This window comes from Semicossyphus pulcher, unplaced genomic scaffold (genome assembly GCF_022749685.1).
Source record: "Semicossyphus pulcher isolate SPU_LCO1_2020_fin unplaced genomic scaffold, fSemPul1.0.p SCAF_9, whole genome shotgun sequence".
In the NCBI taxonomy this organism is placed as follows: Eukaryota; Metazoa; Chordata; class Actinopteri; order Labriformes; family Labridae; genus Semicossyphus; species Semicossyphus pulcher.
In genome coordinates, this window is record NW_027211770.1 from 29,138,178 (window position 1) to 29,151,750 (window position 13,573).

General features: G+C 41.4%; 1 protein-coding gene across 1 annotated transcript in view; it reads left to right on the plus strand.

Moving 5' to 3' along the window:
• The first annotated feature begins 3,107 nt into the window (after positions 1-3,107).
• dpy19l1l (dpy-19-like 1, like (H. sapiens)) overlaps positions 3,108-13,573 on the plus strand; it is a 35,025-nt gene continuing 24,559 nt past the window's right edge. The window contains exons 1-7 of the mRNA XM_069657071.1: positions 3,108-3,404; positions 3,808-3,832; positions 3,932-4,019; positions 6,371-6,508; positions 7,899-8,019; positions 12,641-12,734; positions 12,960-13,017. Of these exons, the coding sequence (XP_069513172.1) occupies positions 3,182-3,404; positions 3,808-3,832; positions 3,932-4,019; positions 6,371-6,508; positions 7,899-8,019; positions 12,641-12,734; positions 12,960-13,017 (747 nt within the window). The 5' untranslated portion in view covers positions 3,108-3,181. The remainder of the gene's footprint in view (positions 3,405-3,807; positions 3,833-3,931; positions 4,020-6,370; positions 6,509-7,898; positions 8,020-12,640; positions 12,735-12,959; positions 13,018-13,573) is intronic.

Genomic DNA, 13,573 nt, shown 5'->3' on the forward strand with positions numbered 1-13,573 from the left:
AAGAACGGTGGCATTATGTGTGACATATGCATGTGACGTCTGCCAGGTTTGTTATGGGAAGTGAGTGTAGACTGTGTAGAGAAAGTACCTGCAGCAGACTCCGTGAAGCACAGGCCAGCCACACAGACGAGGCTGCCTGTGGATGCACACATATTTTGTTTAATCGGCCTTGTGAGCGCAGACATCGGCCGATGCCGATTATGTCAAAATGTCATCAATCTGCCCTGTTATTCGGCCAACGGATTAATGGGTCTGTCACTAATTAAGAGTGATAAAGTCTGCATCAGGAAGTTTTGGGTGACGGACTTAACTGACGTATTTCAGGTAATTTTTAATCAAATCACAAAATATCCACGTTTTTGTTGTTTAAAACTCCATCTGGTCATCACAATGATAGTACAAGAATACACACACATTTAGACATACATGGGTGAATGGCATTGAAACACATGACAGTGCTGGTGTACACAAACTGGCATACGCACAAATTGACACAAGGATCAGTGTTTTTTGATGAAAGAAAAACACACATATAGGACTGTTCCCATTCCTCCACTGCTGCCATGAGGAGGTTAGTTCAAGAAAAAGTGATTCATACTTTTGCAAATGTGTAATTATTATAAACCATTACATTTCATGACTAAATAAAATACACATAGACGTTTCCCACAGTCCATTGGTTACTCTGGCATCTATGGGTCCCCTTACTGTTCAAGCCAGATGCCTCCTACTCCTCTTTCTCCTCCTCCGCTGCTTCCTTCCATCTGGGAGCAGAGACGACGCAAGCTCAAAGGTCTTCTGCAAAATCAAGTCATTAAATGTGTCAGTCCTAGACTTTTCTATCAAATGTACATGATGAAATTGTTAATTTTGTTTGGGTAAGCTTTTCTGAATATGAAGGAGGTCCCTGCAGCTACACAACCCGTGAAGCTTCTGGGATAGAGGTTGTCATCAACCTCCGGCCACAACACGACTCAGCCAAAACCCTCTGACCATATCCAGTGCTCTCGCCTGGCTTGTGTCTCTGCCATGTTTGATATAAAATCAAATTCCTTCAGTGCAAACACAAGCTCAGCTAACCATTTCAATAGCTTGTCCTTTGCCGTCGTCCTGTCCAGCGACTCCTCTGACTCTCTGACAGCCCTGGCGACTTCTCAGCCTCAGTTATTGTGTTTTCGAACGGGAACAGCCCGCCATGAATCATCCGGGAGTTTGAGAAAACAGCACCATGAGAGCGAGGAGGAGCAGGGGGCTTCTGGTGAGATGGAAAGAGGGGTCGATGGTGAGAGATGTGGCACGCAGTGAAAGGTTTTTTATCCCACGTGATGTCCACATGTGATGGTGGTTTTCAGGCTTTGGACAGACAGAACCGGGAAGGCACAACTTTTAGTGCTCCAACAACAACTGTAGTAGGAGGTACAACAATAAGCATCCTGTCAGTGACTGCTTGAATGAGGCAGTTACATTATACCAGTTTGTGACCCAACAGAGTGACACTGCAACTCCAAATGTATTGTTTTGTTTGTGTCACTTCTTCGTGATCGAGTTATATAAACTACTTCAACTTAAGTCATCTGAGTCTTCTTCCTCTTCTGGCTCGTAAGGCTTAATAAAATTCCTCAACAGTCTGCAAATGAAGATTATTTACTTGTTTTTAAATCCATTAGTTTTCTAATAAATTAAGATTTTAGAACTTCTCTTGAATGTCAGTAACTGCTCTCTCTTTGTACCGAATATTAAAGTTCTTTGTTTAAAACTTCTTATGACTTTATAGGACCCTTTAAACAAAGCATGACCAAAGAAAGTTGCATAATCTGAATAATTTGAATTGGAATAAGTATAACATTACATGAACTCCTGTCAAATTAAGACAAAATTGAGACTCCATGTTCATCCTCCTCCTTTTTTTCCTGTCTGTAATTCTCACAGATTCTCACATGCTGCTTTTAGCTCACTGTACCGAGCCAGCAACGAAAACAAACACACTGTCTCCCGAAACCTCTCATCCTTCCCTGGTTTTCTCACCCACACACGTTTCCCAGATCCAAACCATCCGCCACATCAGCCTGAGCGGGAATCAGCCAGCAGATTTCCCCGGTGAGTGTTTGTTTGTGGAGTTTAAAGTCAGACTTTTCTCCCAGTACGTCTCCAAACTAAACAGATGAGATCAACTCATCTTTCCTGACGTTTCTGTCTCTGTCGCCTACAATGTCCAGCTTAAAACTCAGCCCAAAGGAACCAGCTTCAAAGAATTTGCTGAACTGCCAGAATCATTCATGGCAATGTTTTATGAAAATAAAGTTTTCCCTTTTCATTTTATGGTCTGGTAATGTGCAGAATCTCTCACGTTCACAGATGTTCCCGATAACATATTTGCTGCTGTAGTTTGGCTGCTAATTTTAAAATGTTAATTTAATGAGCTATTTGTAGAAAAAGAGGAATTATTTGTACAGAATAACAAGGAAAAAATGCTTAAGTTTGGGTGTATGAAGCCCTTGTGATCCTTACATAATAGTGTAAACTGAAGCTTCAATTGGAGTCAGACAACCAGAGCCACTGTGATGACGTGCAGGCCTGAAATGTTGAGTTTTAAGTGAAGAGTAACTGTGGTCCTTTAGTGACATCTACTGGTTTGAAAATGCTGGTGCTACTTATACGACACCAACAGATATTGACTGATTAACAGTCAATTTTTATATCAGTACAACAATCAAGAGAGTTTTTCCTTTGCTGTGTACACATAGCGCACAGTACTTTGCCAATAACGCTGATTTGTGATTCTAAAATAGACACCATGTTTATGTTTTCAAGCTATAATACATATATAGCTTCCTCAAGGTTGCTTAAACAGGAAAAAAATACCGACATGAGCACAGTGTGCTGTGTATTAAACTGTCTTAACGTTAGCTTTGTTCTTTTGCTAATCAGTATGGTACCCGGTGCCACTTAAAGTTGTTGCCATGGTCACCATCAGAAGCTCTATGCAGTGGCGTTAAATGTCCAGCTGGGGGCGCAGCCTCATAAGATTTCTACGAGCGTCTAAAGCGAGGAACCAGTGAAAGCATCACTCAGGTAGTAAAGGGGCAGATCCGAGGACCAGATACGAGTAGCAGTGTGTGGCTGCTGAGCTCACTCACCCTCGGGTCTTTTTTTCTGCCTTTCCTCGGCTCTTCCTGGAAACATGGTGGCTAAAAACAGAAAACAGACCGGGAAGAGTCCAGCGACCCAGGCTGACCGCGACAAGAGCCCGCTTGTTCCTCCTCCTGGCAAAAGTAACGCCAGGCGAGCAGGCAGGGAGGGCAAAGCTTTCAACAGCTCCCATTCAAACGGTCTCTCCGGTATCAGACACAAGCTCGGGCTAACTCCCTCTGCAGTCGCGAAGCTGGGAATCACTCTCCTGCTCGGTAAGTTAGGAGCGTTAGCCTGCTAGCTGCTCCACAAGCTAACGGCTGCTAACGTTGTGTGTGCTCCAGTAGCATTAGCGGATCCGCTAAATTAAGTTATCTCAGCCACGGATCAGTTGGCTAACGTTAGCTCACCTAGACGCTAGCTCACCAGTGTTAGCTACCCATTGTTGCTGTTCATTAAAATCACATTAAAGAAGCCTGTGTCATCTCTGATTATGTGACATTTCAGCTCCACACGTGTTAACAGGTTTTCTGGCAAAGTTCAAGCCAATGTTTCTGTGATTTCTTGTCAAAACGCACCATAACAACAACCAATATAATTAGTGAAGACTTCCCCCGTGTTTTTGTTTGTCATTCATGAAGTATCATTATTTTAAAGTTATTTCTCTTCTGTCCACAGCTGCTCTTGCTGGGTATCTCCACTGGTAGGTTCCCTCTATCAGCATGTTATTAGTCGCTCATTACTGTTGCGTTTACAAGTGGATGCAGCTCTTCGCTTACATCTTTTCTCCTCCTATGATCAGGCATCATCTCTCACAGCTGTTTGAGAATGACAGACACTTTTCACACTTATCCAACCTGGAGAAGGAAATGGCTTTTCGGACAGAAATGGTAAGTATTTCATTTATTTATTTGGGATGTACTAAAAGATTGTTTTGAAGCTGATGCCACTGTTTCCTGATGTCAGCTGATGATAATGTTTATGCAAACTAAGGTGAAGTTGGTGGTTAAAGGCTTATTTACAAAGGGAGATCATAGTATTGCAGTTATATTCCAGATTTATAATTTGAAATTTAATTTAATTTAATAGGGACAAGACAATTTAACATAGTTCAACCATAGAGGATGAAACTGATTGAGCTGAACTGAAACTCTTTTCCCGAGATGGGCCGTTACATAAGCAATGAAACTGAAATAAAAATTCAGAAAAATGTCTAAAATCTTACTTTCCCGTAGCCGAAGGGTAAGTCTTCAAATGCCTTATATTCAGTCAGTCACTTAAAACAGAGAGGAGCAGCAAAGCCTTACACTTCTGACTGAAAAACAAATTACTCAAAAGATAATGATGAATGACATATGGGTGATTGTTATAATAGATGTGGATCAATTTCAGCTGCAAAACCTGATTCTGCTACTATTTTTGCACGCATATTACAAAGTATACGGGGCTTATAGAGAAAAATAAAATTCTCAAAACAGTGGCTTAATTTGTTGTTCATTTGTCTACCCTTCTTTGCATTCATAGAAATATCATCTCAACAAATTAAAACTTGTGATGATCCATGAACTGAGGCTAAACCAACTAAAAGATCAGGACATGTGGATCACAGTGTCAGGACATTTTATCATTAGAAATATTCAAACATAAACATTCATGTGATGTGATCAGAATAATCTGAAAAGTTCATCCTCTTTGGTAAACTTCACATGAATGTCGCCTCAAGTTGTACAACAACTCAAAGTCAGAACACTGTATGTGCACAGCTTGCTTTGTTGACAAAGCTGAGGTCTTATTATGCTTTATTATGGTATGAGGTTTTTAGACCTTGCTTTATGTGTAAAGTGACCTGGATCAGCTATGAGCAAACAAATACAAAGTCCTTTTTTGTAGCGTTCCGCTTTGCATCTTAAAGCTCAATAACACACACCGTTGTTCAGCTACAGCTATTTATAATAGTCAGTTATTGGTTTTAGTTATTCTGTATTATACAGTAGTAATATTTTCTTCTTTTCTGTACCTAATATGATTGAAAAAATAATATTTGGGGTTTTTTTTTACTTTGGGGCAGCTCCTACATGACAGACGTATTTAACTTTTTCTTGACATTTCGTGGAATAATTGATAAAGCCCTTGCGTCTGAAATTATTGTAAAAAATAATCACAAGTTCTTGTCACCATAAAGATGCTGTCACATTAGTATCCTGTTGAGCAAAATTGCTCCATACTCCGCCTTGAAAAAGGATGCAAAGACAACGTGTTAGACTCTGTGAGAGCAATCCTGCTGTTTGTTCTCTGGTAATGTGCTATTATATAAGATAAGATAATTCTTCCACAACGGGGAAATTTACAGTGTTACCGCAGCAGAGTGGATAGTGCAACATCACTAGACAAGAGTATCCTAAAAAATATGCACAGAGCTAATAAGAAAATACGCAGCAGACCAAATGAAAAACTAATAAACAAAGAAAGTTAATGTCACAGCGGTAGAGTAATGACTGTGACATTTCTGAACACTGCATCTGTTTTCTACTTGACAAGCTATGGGATTTTCAATGCAAAGTTCAACCAAGGGGAAATCTGATCTGCGTGTCTGCAGAGAGCTGGCCAGGCCCGGGAGGCCAGGCTTCAATTTATCAGTTTTACAAGCTTCAGGGTAAATCAATGAGGAAATCTGAGTCAGTAATCACAAGAGGGAAGTGTAATGAGACTCCACATTATCTGCACATCCACAGAAAACTGTTAGTTTCTTGATTCTTAACAATATGTAGAATGTTTTCAGTCTGTATTCTGTCAAAGGCGGCTGCACAAGTGCTAAAATCAGCAAATGTCTGTAATTTTGTGTTGCATATGTTTATGCATCAACACCACTTTAACTGTAAAACTTTCAGCTTTTCAACATGCAGCGCAGCCTTCTTGCCCTTTTCAGCGATGACACTGAAGGTGATGATTTAATCATATGCAAACAGAATATTTTCCTCCCTCACCCCTGCTGTGTGATACCAAGTGGGCTGTGAGCTGCTGCCATCTGCTGAGCTTGTTTATCTCCTTTGTGTTTCTTCTGTCTGAGATGTGTGCGGTTGAGTTATATTTAGTGTCGTCTGCTGACTCTTTCTCAAAGAGTCTCTTTTTTTTCTTTATCTCCTCGGTCGTCCTCTTTATTTGGTATTTTTCCTCTAACTTCTTTCCCATTTAGAGTTTTCTCTGTGAGTTTACAAGTGTGTTTATCTTCCTTTGGTTCCAGGGTCTGTATTACTCCTACTACAAGACCATTATCGAGGCTCCCTCCTTCCTGGACGGCCTCCACATGGTCATGAATGATCGGCTGACAGAGTACCCACTTGTTATTAACACACTGAAGAGATTCAATCTCTATCCAGAGGTAAGGGTGATTTTGGCATGCTGTTATTATGAATTATAGTATATTAGCACTGTTATCAGACTTTCACGTCGAGCTGAAATGCCTTTCGATCTAACTTCCACAGCAGGATGTTTCCAAGTGAAATAGGAGAGGCAGGCAGGACACAACAAAGGGAGAAATAGATTTTCTCCCTGTGAGGATAAGAGAAAAGAAGTCCATCATATGCTCCGTAGTACTGAAGCAGTCCACTTTATAATGCCTTGTGTTTAATCTGGAGCCATAACCGATACCGCTTTCTTCAAAGTGAATACATTTTGTTCAGCAGACCTGTAATCACAGTACTTTGGGGGAATGGAACAAGGTTTAAGATTGCAAACACGCAGGGACACACAGATGCACCATGTGTGGCAGCTAACTAATGGATCTCATCTCTATGCCATTAAGAAATGAGGATTGATGATGGATGGTCATTATATTGCTTGATTTTTTTTTTCAAGCTTATGTGAGCCATTTTTAATACTTTGTTTTGCAGAAAAAATGATGACTGTTACAGCTGGCTCGCACATCACCCCAAAGTGGTTGCCATAGGTTTCACATAATGATACGCATAGCGTCACCCCGTCCATTAACGGGATTGGCTCCTTAGGTTTGTGACGTCTCAAACCTGCTAATCTGAAAACGTGTTGTTCAGCCTGTCCTTGGTACACTGCAGTTTAAAAGCAGACAGGCCCAGCCATGGAGATGACTGCTGATGTTGTCCCTGATATGTCTTGTAGCACATGAAGAACACCACATGGAGATGTTTACAAGGTTAAGTTAATCACCCTTGGAATTACTCTGCATTGCTCCATTACATACAAGAAGCAAACAATCATCCTTTGCTCCTGTTGTGTACTGAAATTTGATGAGGAAGAAGTTAAAAACCCTTCACAACATTTTCGCCTAATTCGGGCGTTAGGTTGTAGTTTAAGCGTGACTGGTACAGAAGCCGGACAAGCACATGTATGTCTTGAGTTTGAGCATTTAATTACTTTGTAAATTGTTGGAATATTGTGTTTTTTAAGAGGTTTACTGACGGTTGGGAATATTAGTTTTTTAAACTTTAGAGAACAAACATATTTAGTTCTAGCTGTTTTCACTCACTTCTCAGCTGTCTTTATGTTCTGCATTTCCCATGGCTAGTTCAGTTGTATTTGGGACCACACAATTCCGTCGTTTAGACCAAACAGTCTGAGAAGAAAACATCTTCTGCAGGAAAGCTAAAAATCTAAAACCCTGCTGAAAACAACGGGATTCACCAGGACTACGAGGGGAATGTCTGTTCTCCCCAGAGTAACCAGGACAGAAAGGCCTTTCAAACATGTTGTTTAAAGAGGCTTTACTGTGGTTGTCATCGCTCTCTGCTCCACAGGTGGTCCTGGCCAGCTGGTACCGGATGTACACAGGTGTGACCGGGTACTTTGGGATTCCCACAAAGATGTGCTGGTCCATAAACAGAGGAGAGGGACTCACTCCCGTGGACAGCTGTGAAGGTACACACTGTCGCCTTGGAGTTCTGGCTTGATCTGCAAATACGCTCACACACACACACACACACACACACACACACACACACACACACTGAAAGCATGTTGAATGATGACTACATTACATAGTTTCACTGTACTGACCTGCAGCTACACTAATATTTTAATCGCTCGCTCAGTCTCACACTGAATTGAATGGATGAGTAATTTTATCACAGATTTGTTTCCCTCCTGGACAGATGCAGTCAGAACAGCCTCATGGGGAGCTGGCTGTAAAGAGAATATGCATACAATTTACTGAAGATAATAACAATGGGACTATAGGGAAATATGATCCATGCAGTCTGGATTCCTATTTTTCTCTTTCAGCTAAAACTCTACTAAAATAGTTTGTTTGTTTACGGGTGACTCGCTGTTTTTACCACCAGTCCACTGGTGTGATTTTCACATGCACAGATAGAGCTGTAAAACCTAAGAGAGATTCTATCAATCAGCACACGAATTTAGAATTATTTACATTTTTGTTTAAACCATCACATAGTCTTGTTTTCATTAGATGAATTGCAGATCGTTTAGTCTCTGAAACAATTATAATTCTATTTAAAGTTCCTTAAGGTTTTTTTTTTGCAAAATACATTTGATTACCTTGTTACCCTGTTAGAAACGCAACGGCCCGACTCCGTTATCAGTCAGCTAGTAATGTGTTGCTAATGTTAGACAAACGTAGCTAGCTTGAAATGTAGTAATAAGCAGTAGTAACGTTAACGTTAGCAGTCAGTAGCGAGTTTGCAAAAGTTATGATGACGGTTACAGCTGGCTCGCGCATCGCCAAAGTGGTTGCCATAGGTTACACATAATGATATACATAGCGTCACCCCGTCCATTAACGGGATTGGCTCCTTAGGTTTGTGACGTCTCAAACCTGCCGATCTGAAAGCGTTCAGCCTGTCCTTGGTACACTGCAGTTTAAAAGCAGACAGGCCCAGCCATGGAGATGATGCTGGTGTTGTCCCTGATATGTCTTGTAGCACGTGAAGAACACCACATGATGTTCACAAGGTTATACACGGGATTTTCTTTGAGCCTAAGAGGCTTTTTTAATTAGTTAAAGTAACTTTACAGTAGAATTGGTATTTCTGCGACCCCTGCAATAAAAGCCAGAGAGAGATTTACTGTTGTCCATCCTCAGCTTCTCTTTTGTTGTTCTCCGTCAACATCGTCTTTGGTCTCTTTGCCTCTGGCACGATGTCCGCACTGAGAATACAGAGCTCCAATGATTAACGGGGGTTGTGTACCTTCGGGACTTTTTGCCAGAAAGCTGTGCTGTAACTTCTCCTGGGAGGTTGTACCTGCTTGACTGTGGTTATAACGTACAAAAACATGTTTTCAAGGTGCAAAGTAGTAATCAAAGCGGTGCCGTCCTCCCTATTACAACTCACATCATCATTAAAATCATTTTTAAGCTGTTAACCTTGAGAAATACTTTGCACATCTGTTTCATAGGACAGGTGTGTAGGAGACTCCCGCACACTGTCTAACTGGCTGAAAATACATTTATGTGCTTGCATCGTGTCGGTGCTCGACCTTCATCAGGAAAGCTGTTAAAGTTAAAATAGTTGCATAATGTTGCTTTCAGTCTGAACCATAGAACAAAATTCATAAATGTTTAACTAGAAATGAGATAAATAATAAATAAATAGATAAATAATCACACTGGAGAGTTCAAGATCTTGGTAAAGATGCTTATTCCTTTTCCTGCTGTGATTTAAATGAGAAGGTTTAAAACGCACTCCTCTCTCTTATTTGAAAGTAAGACTACAACCTGCAGCCGGTTAGCCTAGCTTAGCATTGACACTGGAAAGAGAGGGAAACAGCTAGCCTGTACCTGTCCATAGGAAACTAAGGGCCCTACTCCCACTCCATCGCGGAGTGAACTCTGTTTGACGTCACTCAGCCGAACGGAGCACCCTTCATTTAGGTGAAGGGATTAAATTCAGCGCGGAGCTTTGAGACAAACTCCCCTCACTCCGGCGGAGGCAGGAAATGTGTGACCAAGGCTTCATGTCAAACAAATAACAAAAGCTACGTAAATACCAGCGAGGCAGAGTCACTAAAATCACTGCACAATAAGAGGAAACATGTTTATGACCTGCTGAGTTTTTACAGCCGTCCCTGTTGATATAAAACACGTCAGGTCAGTATAGTATTTCATGTTTGTCTTAATTAAAGCAGTTCTCATTTGTACGGGTGATAACACGGAACTTTAATGTACGTCTCTCATATCATGACGAACATAACGCAGCGTTGCACCTGGTCAGTAAGTCAGCACCGGTGCAGACTCGCTGGTGGAGGGTTTAACAACCCACTCCCACTCCACGCTCAGAGGTTTTGGACGGCACTCAGTGTAGCGGACCCTCCACGCGAGCGTGCTAACGGAGTGGAAGTGTGTAGGAAGAGGGTGTAAGGGGTGGTTTGGGAAAGGCCCTAAATCTGCACCCTTGCAACTCTTAAGTTCACTTATTAGCATCTTGTGTGTTTTTTGTGTTAAACAAACAAGAGACAAAGTGTAGAAACGATCATCTGTGGCTTTGCGAGGGGCTGTGTGCTGGCTTATTTCTTGGCCGGGCGTAGTGACTTCTTGGAGACTTGTTATCACTGTTGGCTTGCTGTGCAACCAGTAAAAAAATCTGGCAAGTCGATAGCTCAGTCAAGAATGAGAAAAATATGAAGCTATTTCTTAAATATCATGAGACAAAGTTAAATAGCCAGTCCTCCAATTTGGCAACTTAGTATAGGCTTATGAGTGCATCTCATTTATAGTCAATTAATATTCTGTCGATGTTAGCAATCGGACCATCTTCTAATTGTTTTAGTGCTATTATCAAATAGAAGAAAAAATAGGTGTGAAAATACTGAGGTTAACGAACCAGGCTCACAAAATCATGTCACACAAATGTCTGACATCAGTGATGTAAACGGCAGCAGAACAAATGTGTAGAACAGCAGGTGTTACAGCAAGGGAAACGTGGTTAATATCATATCGACCCGAGGGAGAAATAACAACCTTTCAGCCTGACAAACAGTTTTGTGATATTTGTTTGCAGGAAGGTTTTTTAGAAGGGTAAATCTGCTGACAGTAAACAAGAAAATCTGCTGTCAGCTTTCTTTTGTGGAGCTGCAATCTGCGTGTTCCTGTCAGTCTCATTAGTGAAGCGAGGCACCCCAGGGTCGATAAACACTGCCTGTTTTCTCTGTTTACATAAACCTGACGCAAGCCGCCTTGCATAAGAGCTTACAGAAAATTTGGAACATTTCCTGTATCTGTCAGCCGCTGCTTTATTTTGTGAGGCGCTGAATACAAACACTAGAGCGGGGAGTCGATATGAGTTTTTTTTTCTCACGGAGCTGCTGTTGGAAGCAGCTGCTTTTCCTGTTTGTCCTGTGATTTACTGTCATAACACGGTGATGAAGCAGCTCTCAGTGATGTCAACACTCCTAAAGTACCTTGTTAGTCAATACAGCTTACCTGCTAATTTAGAAGTGTGAAAGTGGGTGTGTTTTCACAGTAGACCTGTATCTAACCTCTAAGATGAGGAACCCGATGTTCTGTACCAGACTTAGAAACATTATTAGTCAGTGTTATATACACTCGCATATACTGTTTTTATTAGGTCAACTCCGCAGCAGAAAAAGGGAACTTACTCCCCAGATCTCTGAAATTCTCCTCTGAGATTCCCCTTTTCTAATTTCAGTTCAACTTTGCTGAAAGTCTAACCTCAGTTTTTTGTCCTCTCTATAGACCTCCCTTTGCAAATATACTGTAGATGTTGACTCTTGTAGATAAACACCACTTGTAAAATGATCCACGCTGATTCCTGTCAGTCCTTGTGTTTGTGCTTATTGACATTTTTAAACTTTGATCTTAAGCAAACAGTAGAAAGGTAGCAGAAAACACGGAAGAGAGACAGAGAGGGAATTACATAAAAACAAAGGTTGGATTGAACAATATGTGTTTTACACATTTTGCATCACCTTTTTTATTATTATCATATTATTTTCCCCTTTTCCCCCATTTGTTTGCAACTGAAACTTTGTAATGTAACATTGATTTGAACAGAGGAAGATTACATTGTTAGTGTCTCGCCTATGTGGAGCTGGAGCCACTGAATGTTCTGCGTTTTTGGCTGATAAATGACTTAAAGCTCCTCTGAGGAACTTTCGGTTTGTGTTGATTTTGGCGACTCCTGTGGACGAAGTGTTACCTCTCATGTCTTTGCTGATCTTGTCCTGTACATGTGTACAAAGTGTTTTTTAACAAAAAATCTCCTCCTGTTTTCTTTGAACATTTAAACGTCCGTCACTGTGAATCTCTGCTGTAGAAAATATAGAAAAAGGCTGTTTTGGCAGCACGGAGTTAATCGCCTCTTCTGACACCTTCCCCCGGCAGTGGTAGAAGAGTATGTTTCTCTGTTTTCTACAGAGCCAGGGTCTCAGCGTCTTTTAAAAGGCGAAAAGGGCGGGAGTTAGGAAGGCCTAATTTATGATTTAAGTCTCCTCAGCACTTGCCTTCTTTACTAACCCTCAACATCTTCTGTGTCTGTCTGGATGCGTGTTTTGTCCGTGTTAGGGATGGGGGACCCGGCGTATTTCTACGTGACCTGTGTGTTCCTGCTAAACGGCGCGATGATGAGCCTGTTCTTCATTTACGGCGCCTACCTCAGGTACCTCCTGCTGCCCGCTCTGTCCTGTCATTGCTCTGATGAATTTTTATGCCGCTTCTCATAAATCAGCTTTCAGGCCAAGAGAGAAAAACTGCTTTACGGTTTCTCTCCTGTCAAATATGGTTTTAAAACATCAGATTGAGGAGCGGTTTTTTTTTGTGTTTGTCTTTTGCTCCACTCCTCTCTTATCTTGCGTCAACACTTCTCTCCATTGTTCCTGTGTAGTGGCAGTCGACTGGGCGGCACTGTAACCGCGATGTGTTTCTTCTTCAATCACGGCGAGGTGAGTGCTTCCTTTACTACCGGTGTCAGTGAGTAAGGAGGGTATACCGTCTGTTGCTTTGTACTATAGTTCTGTGGAAGTCTCTCTGGGTGTAAGCTTCTGAAATGGGTAAAACTACAAATGAAATAAAGCTCTCAGAAAAGCAGAGGGTGGTTAATAGGGACTCATTTCAGTCCCTCAAAGGAGCTTAGAGTCGGTTTTGGCTGGCATTCAAAGCCGAGTCCCTCCACCCACCTCCTTCTCTCCGGCTTCATTCTGAACAAACAGGAAGACTCTATTATTCCTGATCAATAAGGAGACATTTCAATCACATGAACTGTTTTTCAATCCGTCCAAACTCTTGAGCATCTGTAATCGCCCCCTTTTTTTGTTGAGGAAGAAGTGGGTTGCTAAGTTATGTAGCTAAGGGTTTTGAGGTGACAAACACAAGTGTGAGAAGTAGTGTGTCATAACGTATAAATAGTTGTGTGGGGACAATATAGCGAGGTTCCCCTTTTACCAGCAACAAAGAACGGTAGCCAGAACACGAGGCGATGTCCTGATAAAGTTCTTTTGC